Below are 11627 nucleotides of genomic sequence, written 5' to 3'. Positions count from 1 at the left end.
GTCCAAGTCTCGATACGGTTTCTGACCGCATTCCTTTTGCAAATATTCCATGTTTAATTGTCATTCTTTCATTTGTAATATTTTTACTATCTGTGTTATTATTTTTTTTGTTTATTTTGACATTTTTAACTCCTTTGTATTTTTTGGATACAGATTTTTCTATATTACTATCAACTGTAATATTAAGTTTAGACCTTTTCCTTAATTTATCGAGAGATTTCTTAGTCTTTCTTTTTTTAATTCTTCGGTTTTTACCGACTGGTGCACTATCCATCTTTATTTTGACAGCTTTAAATCTACCGCGACATCGCAATGGTTGGTAACTTGCACTTTTGTCCAGACATACAAACTTATCTGGAGTATGAGATGGGGGAGTCACTGTCGAAAACAACCTAATCACAACTCGTACTGGCAAAATCTGACATTCGAATGACGTTTTTCAATATGGCGTCCTACTGTAATTCATAGTTCTATTTTTGGCCATTCTCCAGATAAGTTTGTAGGTCTTTTTTACTGCCAAATGGCTACTAAATAGGTACATTAATAATTTATATGACTGTTAAACAAAGACTCTTTTCTATAGTCAAAAATTTTAATAATAATATAATAAAATCTATCTTTCCCATTAAAAGCATTGTGATGCTCAAAATAGTATAAATTTGTTTATATGTTATTTATTAGCTTTTCATTAGTAATAATAATAAAAAAAATATAATTACAGACCTACAAACTTATCTGGAGAATAAAATGGGGAAGTCACTGTCGAAAACTACCCAATCACGACTCATAACTGGGAAAATTTGATATTCAAATGACATTTTTCAATATGGCGTCCTATGGTAGTTCGTAGTTCCATTTTTGGCCATTCAACAGATGAGTTTGTAGGTTTGTATATTATAGAAGATTTGGATCGTAAAAAGCTTTGTAGTCTGCGAAAAGCATCCTCACAAATGCTGCTTTTACGAACACAACTTGTTTACTCAGTTAAGTGTGATATGCTTTGAATGGTTTCATTATCGTAATTATGGAGGCCTGTCAAACGTGCTCTTGATTGTCGAAGATTTTTTGAAAAACATTTTACCAAACACTACAAATAAGACTTCCAAGAACCGTCGTCACAATGATAGAAAATATATTTAAAATGCTTTAATTTTATTCAGCTCGAGATGAAATTGTGAGGTTGGTATCGTATTTTGTATGGAAATCATATTTAAGTCTCACAGAATGAATAAATAATACTCTTGTATTCTTCCGTTTTTCTTTACAAATATCAGCTATATATTTTTTACGTAAAAGGTAAAGCAATAGTTGGACTATGGAGCTTACGCTCCCAATTTACAACAATGAAAATGATTAGTTTTGATGATATTAAACCTTACATTTAAATTGTCATTTTAACAGATTAGTTAAATAGGTGCTTTCCACGATTAATTTGGTTACTTACAATTAAATGGAAATGCCATGTCTTGCGATAAATTTTGATTATAGACAGAGCTTTCATTATAAAATAGATCTTGAATATAGTTATTTATTTAATACCTAGTGTAATGTAAATTTTATTATTAAGTACCTATTGTAATGTTTGTTTTAAATGATTTATGATTTTCCCAAAAAAACCCCTGATATCTACACACATTTTTGTATGTGTTCTATTTTGAAATTGTGCAATTCATATTTTGTTGTTATCTCCTTATGCTAATTTAAAATTTGGAATCAATTCTGTTTGATAACATTCATTTGTTCATAATATATTTATTAAACAGTTCAATGCATTGTTCTGGCCTAATTAAACTACATAGGCATAGCTCTGTGTATTTTGTACATTATTTTTTACCGTAACGGTAGTCAGTAATTCACTCAGATTCATTACAAGCCTTACAGATGTTCTGATTTGGTTGCCCTGACAGCCTGTCCGAAACAGGTGTTGTCGGTAGTTGATTCTTGCTTGCTGAATGGAACACAAAATGCACCATATCAAAAAACCAAAAATTTGGAACCGCACATGCAGCGGTGTTTGTTATTAATGTTGGAAAAAATGGCTAATGGAACGAAAAAATTATTAATTATGTAGGATACTCATACCAACATTTAGGTCTGACTAGAACGGAAACGTGGTCGGATCAATTGACATTCATCTACATCAGGCATGTCCAACTCAATTGGCGGGTTGTATTTTGATTGATCATACCATAAGAATTGAATCTCGAAAATTTAAAAAGTTTCTACATTCAGTTGTAATATCGTCTCTGTTCTGGCAGAACACACTAACTGGAGAATACTAGTTTTGAGTAATTTGACTTTGAAATTGTTAAAATGTTTGAAATGGTCTATCATGTGAGTTTATTAAGTAATCGTAAAAAGGATGTCTTTAAAATAAAGACTGTTTATTTATTAAGAAGGTTTCCAGACCGTAAACTTTGAAATAAGGAACATTTTGGTATAACTAACTCAATATGTCATTTTTTCAAATTAGTGTCTTCTGCCAGAACAGTGACGATATACTTAATAATAATATGATTTCATTGACTTTTTGAAGAGGAAGCATTAACCATTCCTATGTTTATTTCCAAGCAGCTTACTTGAAACTCGTTTTAAAATCAAACACTGGGAAGTCTGTGTGACATCATTGTATCACTTGATTCGTATTTCATCACTCACTGCCTGCCATAGGAGTGAGAGAAAGAGAATATGTTAATCCACACGCTTTAAACTGAGGCATAGTCGCTACCATCACACAGTAGGAGAATAGTTTGACGATGAGTGCAATGAGTGCCCAAAAGTTACCATTTTCACGATGAATGGGAGATTGAGTATTTATTTATGTTGATTGTTCTTTAATTTCTAATGCCTCAATATACTCAGCCAAATATAATATGTTTATTCAAGTATTACAATGACAATAGGAGAGTGTGATATATGTCAGTCTTGATACTGAATAGTAGATTACGTCCTACTGCAATTGAACATGCCTGCGCTATTCTATACACAAGACTGGTATCGGCCGCTATTGGCGGTTGTCGAGGGTAGTTTATCATATTTTTGTATTGAGGTATTATAATTGTTACAATAAGTTACCCGTCTAAGCAGTCAAAACTGTCTATCTCCCTCTAAAATTTAGCACAGCCAAGAGAAGTGCTGTTAAAACATAGCACTTATTGTAAAAATTATAATACTTCAATACAAAAAAATGAAAAACTACCCTCGATAGCCGCCGATAGTGACCGATAGTAGTCTTGTGTGTGGAATAGATGCGCTGATCTACATTATCCGATACGAATACGTACGTATTTGTACGCGGCGGACTACTGAATTTGACAATCGAATACCGGCGAATTATAGAGCTTGATTTTGTGCTTTCAACTAGTAAAAATAACGGCGGATTATAGTAGTTGTCGGATAATCGAGCGGTGGATTACTGAGAGTGTACTGTATTCTATATTCTATTGATGTAGTAAAATGTTCTATATGTATTAATTGCAGGCATGGGTTAGTCCACTCTGCCATGTTAGATCCAGAGGTTGGGCAGTGTGACTCGGTGCTTTTAAGCCCACTGTCTGAAGATGCGTTCATACACAATATCCGCACTCGTTTTAAACGGGACATCATCTACGTGAGTTGTTAATAATATTATTATCATCTGTCATATATTATTAATGCTCCAATAATTAGAATCCAAATTAATTGATTGAGAGAGATACACCCCACGATTTTTGGCACCCGCAGCGTAGCAGTGACCTAATAAATCATCCACCTCTGAAAGCCCTGCGTCACTATTTTAAGTACTCCGTCTGGAATGTTCATGTGTATTTTTTCCGATGCTACTTTGATCCAGTTTGACATGGTGGGTTGAGCAAATGGCTTACAACTATTTCTTGTAAAAATCCTGTTATAGAAATTAATTTGTGGAAAATAATTACGTCTGGCAAATTCACATATTTTTCAATGAATGTTCCACAACATATACCCAAAAAGTTTAGCAAGTGGCCAACATCCATTTCTCGTAAAACAAAACATCTTAAGAAACTATTCTGAGAGACATCGAAGATCTATATCAGATTGTAGAGGCAACGGAAATTAAATTTATCCGTTATCACGAGTGCGACAACCAGACTGACATGATCTTTATTTAACTAGGTTAATATTTTCTGCATTGCCGCATTCAGTGTTCATTGTTTTTATTTTTATTTCCAGACATACATTGGTAACGTGCTGATATCCGTGAACCCGTACCGACAGCTGGCGCTTTATTCTGCCGAATTAGTGAGGGCTTACATCGCGAGGGCACCTTTCCAACTACCACCGCACGTGTACGTATCTTATCAATCCATCTTAAACAGTTCTATAATTCACGATAACGAAAATAATGAGAAATATTCACTTTAAACAATTGACACTGATATTTTAAGGATTTCATCATCTCTTACTCTTAACCTCATGCAATTCAAGCTAGGTACTTGAGCCAAAATAGAGCACCAAATTCCGAACGTATCAAAATATTCTTGATATTTTTTTAACCCAGTAAGAGATTTCAATCTATTAAATTGTATACACTTACTGTGTTTTTTTATTAAGTTTTATATGAATGATCTGTTAGGAAATAAAGAAACGGCTCTCGTGGTGCAGTGCGTAATGCACTGATCTTTCATATGGGAGGTCCGGGTTCGATCCCGGTGAGAACACAATATATTTATATGATTTTCTCGAAGCCTGGGTGTTTGTGATTGTTTCACTTCTATTACTTAATACTTTGCTGTTAAACTACACTACTGTCTTGGGCCTCTAGGCCTGTTGTACTGTTAAAAAGAATATATAACAATATAATCAGTGGTGAATTTTGTTTAAATTTTACAGGTACGCTGTAGCCGGAACAGCATTCCGCTGGTTGAGGGATAGAAATGAAAGCCAATGCATCGTTGTCTCAGGTGATTCATAATTATGTCTCCACATCCTAGTTTCCAGAGCTATTCTTCACATCTTAGTATATAGATGAGAAACACCAAATACAAATATGCGAAGATATTAAAATAAACTTTTTTTATGTAGATAGAGCCTAAATATATGAAAGTGTAGCCGCAAACGGTTACTAAGGCAAGGCTAGTGATAGCTGTAAGTCATATTGCATTACTGATTAATATGTAGTAAACTTCAAACTGTTTACGCGTTCATCTGTCAAAACCACAAGCATTTCTACAAAATTTTAGATTCATTCATCGTTAGATCATTCAATTCGATAAATTATTGTATATGCCAAGATGAATCGTGAAACTTGGATTTTGACGAAAACGGTATGGTGCACTTGATTAGTAGCGTCAATTTATCCATTTTATAATTATTCGCTGAGCTGCACATGGTGTAAGTGTCATTCTTCATTGTCTTTGAACATATGTCATCTTCGAGCTATAAAGGAAGCGAAAAATGCTATTCATTTGGTAAACCCACAATTTGACGTATGTCATGAATTGTGCACCACTGATTTAGATAAATAATATAAGTATGTGCCCAATGTACAGAATATTAATTTATTTATGAATTCACACCAAAAAAATGTAGTTCCTTCAAATGAATCTAATTGTCATCCAAAATCTTTTAAAATTATTTACTTCTCCATAGAATCTGTAATGCTCCAATTTTTTTTTTAAACAGATTTTTGTTATTGATGACCTTTCAGGTGAAAGTGGTTCGGGCAAAACAGAAGCGGCAAGAATATCACTGCAGTGCGTGGTGCTGGCGGGAGGCTCCCTGGGAGCGGGGGCCATCCGAGAGAGGCTGACACAGGCCGGGACTCTCCTCGAAGCGTTCGGAAATGCTAAGACTCTCAGAAATGACAACGCCAGTAGATTCGTAAGTATTAAGTCAATCCTTTTAATGCAGTTAGACGCCATTTATGCCATCCCGTACCATAACTGAACTTAATCAGGTACCTATAGTTATAGTAGGCGTAATTGGATGTTAGGCTTGGGACTGTTGGAGCAGTCGCCTAAGACTGAGGTTGCCATGTACGAGATTGAGTTTGATTCTTAAAAGTAAATTATACATTTATTGTAGCTTGAAAAAGATATATTGGAAGGCTTTAGAAAACATTCTGGGCATTTGGATGACTTCATCAATTATTAATTGTGTTAATAAATTCTTTTACATACACAGGACATTCCATATTTATAGAGGGACTTGAGGCAATCTTTGTCTGTTATTTTACATGAGGCGTGTTCCTAAATTATAGATGACAGCATAATGTTACTAATAATTGGACAAGAATTTAGATAATATGGTTTCCACATCCTTGAATTTTCTCTCTACATTTTCACACTTTAAGTTTGGATGTTTACTTTAGCCGGTTCTATGCAATGACATTAATATGGATGAAGCATCTGGGAAAAAAATATAAAAAGATTATCTACAACGTTTAAGGAGTGTCCAGGATCATGGTTTGAAAATACAATAAAAACTCAATTTTGACCTACGACGAGCATGTCCCCCCCTTAAGAGTTTCGCTTTGTATTCAATCTGCGGCCTATCAGATACTGCCGTAGTAATATCGTTAGGCATAGAAAATGTTAAGTGTCTTTCAAAGTGCACTGGGAACAACACAGAAGGAACTTCCCAATACGTACGTGTGGGTTAGCTTTTGTTACATTATCAATGATCTATACACATAATATTATAGTTTCTAAATGCTATTTTTCAGGGGAAATATCTTGACATAGAGTTCGACTACAAGGGAGATGCAATAGGTGGCCATATTACTCATTGTAAGTATTCATTTTATATGCGATTACTATATTTATTACAGTAATATTAAGAAACATATTCATTGTATCCGTAACTTTTATTTGGATAATTTATTATTAAATCATACTTATTCTAATTAAATATTTTCATGCTGCAGACCTCTTGGAAAAGGTAAAGTTAACTGGACGATTTAACGGCTTTAACCTCCTGCTTTTTATTCTAATGTGTAATATAAGTTCAATATTTATTAAATCTCTAATAATTGATGTTTATAGACACCAATGTGAATGGCTACCAACATTTCTTTCTAAAAAAGTCCATTTAAATTCCACATTGGATAGTTGAACCGAAAACAGTTGATGATAAATATTTGGAGATACATACACTGCAACTAGAATTAATGTTCAATTTACTCATATCCTCTGTTTTTCGGGACATGTTGTGATGTCAATATATTGTATTGTATATAAATCATGTATGATTACAAATTCAAATTTATTAATTTTACAAGACAAAATTATAAATTTAAAGCTTTTACGACATGACATAAAACTAAGTATAGCAATATTTCATTATTGTCACGTCGAGTGAACTAAGTAGCTTGTATCTTAAAAAGTAATAAAACAATGTCCTCCTAAACTCGTTTGACATAGGTGAATATATTTTCCGAAGTAATTTGATTGAACACAGTTATCGCTCTCCCAATTGGCATTACCGATAGCAGGTTAGTTCTGCACCTTGGGAGAACAAACAACGGATGAGCCTGATTTCTAAGATAGTTATCAGGGACAAACACAAGATTGCCATAGTTTCCATTTACATTGTGTATGTATATATGGAAAAAATATGTGGCTTTACAGTAAAACCTCGTTAATACGAATTCCATGGGACCGAAAATCGAAAAAAAATTTGAACTACGAATTACGAAATGTATGGAGGGAAAATATTAAAATTTTGAAATATTTTTTTTTTTGATTTTCATTAATTTCATTTCTGATCATAGATGTGCACCGAATTGGGTCATAAAATGTCAGGATTATTTTTATTACCATCATAAAATAAGTAATTTTTCATGTTTTAAGAAAAGTCTGTCATAATTTTCAATGACTGGCTCATGAAATAGTGTACATTATTATGATTTATTGAATATTTTTATATGCCAGGGACTGGCGAATTACAAAATTCGAATTAAAGGTATGGTTTTATATGAAAATAATGTTCAAGGGATTTTTTTTTCGGGAAAATTTCGAATTATCAGTGTTCTTACTAAGGAGATATTACTGTATATAGATCTCTTCTAAACTTTGGACTTCAGTATGTAAGCATACCTAAGAGAAAGTCAGTCAGATAGACCAATGGATCTAACGAATTTATACAGCCTAAGGTAAAAGAGTCCCAACAATTTCTTTTGAACCCTCGCCATCATAAAACATCATGTGTATTGAATAATAATATATTGAATATGTGAATCGTCATGCATTTAAATGAAAATGCATGGAAAGTAAAATAAACAATTGCTTAAATGTTTGGCACTTGCCAATGAAACAAAAGTGGATTAGTAGAAATTATAATACAGTAGAACCTCGATATAACGGACTTTGGATATAACGGACAAAATATCTGGTCAAATGTGAAAATTATTAAAAACATCCTATTAAGGTGACGCGCGTCAGTGAAATGCCAAATAATTTTCAACTGTAGGTGCGACGAAATTTTGGACTCGCTCGCATTCAGTGAGAGAACGTCGAGCCATAAACACGTCACTTTGCTGCGTGATGGCGACGGGCCAATTAATTCTAAAATCGTGTAAAGATGACTAAAAACGTTACCCATTTACTTTAAAAAGAAAACATGTCAATGAATATATTATTATTGTTACTAATAGAACAATAAACAGAACATAAAATGGACGTATGTTGGATTTATATGACAAATAATATTTCGTTTGACAGGCGTCATTTGCACCCGCGACCCGCAATCCGCGCATTGCCTAGCAACGATCTTTTTAGACCGTGCCTCAACTAATGCATGGCCTTAATGTTATACAAGTTCTCGATACCTCGAATTCGAGTCAAAATGCCATCCTGCTCGTAGACTGAACGTAGCACTGACGTTTGTAACACTGGCCGCTAATTCACACAGCTGTACAGCAGTATAAATTGTTTACTTGAAGTGAATGGATGCATTTATTACAGCATTCAGTAAGTTTAAATTGTAAATTACAATCAAACACATTGTCGTAATCCTACCCTTAAAATATGAACAAACAGAAAAAAATGAATTTAACGTTAAATCAAAAACTAGTTATACAAAAGTGTCTGTGTCTCATATAATGTGAGCAATATGGCGCATAATGGTTTTAATTCTTTTATTGAAACTTACTCTCCTATTTTGGCATTTTTTTTCTTAATAGAACAAACGCATTCGAAAAACCTACTTTTATATAACAGACAATCCCTCACCGTTATATTGGGGTTCTACTGTATTGGATAAATCCTTGTATTTGAAAGAGAATTTAAGAATACAATTAAAATTCCAGACTCGAGTGACCTGCTTACAACAAGGTGATAGAAATTTCCACGTTTTCTATCAATTACTAACGGGGGCCGATGTGCAACTTCTCAGTAAGTGTGCTAATTGATTTAATTATTTACATACTATGTTTTATCACATTGTAATTAAAATTCATCTGATATAAAGCTCGAAAATTCCACTTATCACCTAACCATTGACAATAATTAACATATTATGATGCATCCTTGCATCTATCAACTTTCATTGTAATTAAAATTGTGTACCTATTTTCTATAAAAATCTTTCTTTCTCTATTTTTGGACCATAGTATCTTTTATTTCTCGAAATATAGATTTCTCTATTTTTCAGTCAAAGTGTAAGTATACCAAATAGAAAGTCAGTTATAAACTGTTGGAAGTGTGCGCAAATTTCAACGGAAATCTGTGATGTTGATGTCTTCTTTCAGAATGTCTAAAACTGCAGCGCAGCGTGGAAGCTTACCGAATATTGCGGAGACCGAGGGCCCCCGGTGCACCAGAACCCCCTCCCCCCACCTCCAAACACTCCACCGATGACAGACCTCATTTCGCATTCACCAAGGTACCTTTTTTGTTTATCATACTTGTCCGTTACCTGACACATGGTATTGAGTTCATATATAAATTCTAATATAGAATGCTTAGTTAGTTTCATTTAGATTGGTTATAACGATTCGGCTGCTGTCACCTTTTGCCATCTTCAGGCTCTGTGTATTCCTATGTCATGACTACAACTGGCAAAGATTATGTTTGCAACTCAATAAATGATAAATTTGAATTTAGCGAAGCATTCATAAAAAATTAATTATTTATGACAATTTTCTAAACATAATATCTACAAGGCAATTGATAGCAAGTCATCCTAATACTTTCTCTCTCACACACTGGGGGGGGGTATCACACCACCGCTCAGGTAGCCTCCACCATTGAGCGTAGCAATGTTAACACAGAAGGCAGGGAAAGGGTCACCCATTCAGCTATATAAAAGACTGCTTGTTCTGAAGTTATTATTGAGTTCAGCTCAGTCTACTCTCTAGCTCACTAAGTTAAGTGGATAAGCCTTCCTTGACCTCTGAAAATGGAGACGCGGGCAACATCCCTATCACAGTCAAGTAAGCTAGTCGACTGATCTAGGTACATGATCAGATAGGCCGTATACCTGTGTGTAGTAATTTATTGTCATTGTGAACTTAAAATTAAACATCCCACAACTTGTCAATCAATATACACACAAGCGAATAAATCTACCATGAACACTATGGCGCTACATAATACGCTAAATAATTATTGGGTCTGTAATAGTAACTAATATTTGTAGGCGATTAACGCCGCCCGTTGTAGAAATAATAATGGTCAGTTTCTATGCTAACATAATACACTGTCCAAATAAAAATATCCAATGTATGCTGAAATCTAAGAGAGTCAACATTGATTTCCGCATGTTACAGCGCTAATACACTTCATGCATATTATAACACAAAAAAATAAATCATTCTCGTAAGTATTAGTAAGTCGATGATACCTATTGTATTTTATTTTATATAAGAATTATTGTGACTTTCAGACTGCCTTGGAAACATTGGGTTTCAACAGTGAAGAGATCACCGATGTGTTCAAAATAGTAGCCGTAGTGCTGAAGCTGGGAAACATTGAATTCGTCCCCGCTACCAATATCGATGGCACTGTCGGCTGCTCAATTAGCCAGGAATATGGTGAGACTCCATCAACTCCTACTTGTCTAAGTGTATTCATTTCTTTTATACATTTTAGGCGTACTATTGTTACCAACACTTCTCATTTTATTTTTAAATTGTCGTATCTTTCGCGGGTTGCCGTCGGCAAAAAAGTTTCACTTAAATTCATATAGGTGCAGGTAACTGTTTTGATAAAAAAAAAACAAAATTGCGGTGGTTCGCTTGTGTATGCAAAGTACAACATAATCGTGTGAAATGCCTGGAAAAATTAGAATTTCCTGTCCTTTTTCAGTTTGAATGTAATATTCTGTTTTTGTAAATACACTAACCCATTACATTGAAAACTTGCTTCGTTGCTCTCTGTCTATGTTTAAACATTCTAGCCTATTTACTGACGCTGGTTTAAAGGATACAGCAAAAGTATTATTAATTCTAATTCAGTAAAAAATATTTACTCGTATATTTTGTCTATATCCACAGAGGTTGTAGAGTGTGCAACATTACTAGGCTGCAACGGTAATATATTGGCAACAGCTTTAAGAGGGGAACTGGGCGCAGGCGAGGCTACATCTCGGAGAGACCACCTTGCCAAAGCTCTCTACTCCAGACTGTTCACGTGGCTCGTGGCACGTGTCAATGCTGCTATTAAGGT

At 34.2% G+C, this 11627-nt stretch overlaps 1 protein-coding gene across 1 annotated transcript in view; it reads left to right on the top strand.

The window, feature by feature from the left end:
• Window positions 1-1006: 1006 nt before the first annotated feature.
• The window catches only part of Myo95E (Myosin 95E), a 35302-nt gene continuing 24681 nt past the window's right edge, over window positions 1007-11627 (top strand). The window contains exons 1-11 of the mRNA XM_085945151.1: window positions 1007-1179; window positions 3481-3610; window positions 4192-4307; window positions 4852-4922; window positions 5669-5841; window positions 6686-6749; window positions 6887-6900; window positions 9269-9353; window positions 9710-9843; window positions 10846-10993; window positions 11456-11625. Coding sequence (XP_085801277.1) covers window positions 3503-3610; window positions 4192-4307; window positions 4852-4922; window positions 5669-5841; window positions 6686-6749; window positions 6887-6900; window positions 9269-9353; window positions 9710-9843; window positions 10846-10993; window positions 11456-11625 — 1083 coding nt within the window. The 5' untranslated portion in view covers window positions 1007-1179; window positions 3481-3502. The remainder of the gene's footprint in view (window positions 1180-3480; window positions 3611-4191; window positions 4308-4851; window positions 4923-5668; window positions 5842-6685; window positions 6750-6886; window positions 6901-9268; window positions 9354-9709; window positions 9844-10845; window positions 10994-11455; window positions 11626-11627) is intronic.

Source organism: Rhyacophila brunnea, unplaced genomic scaffold (genome assembly GCF_057557595.1).
Source record: "Rhyacophila brunnea isolate RB1 unplaced genomic scaffold, BYU_Rbru_1.0 scaffold_18, whole genome shotgun sequence".
NCBI lineage: Eukaryota > Metazoa > Arthropoda > Insecta > Trichoptera > Rhyacophilidae > Rhyacophila > Rhyacophila brunnea.
This window is presented reverse-complemented; position numbering and strand designations above follow the sequence as displayed.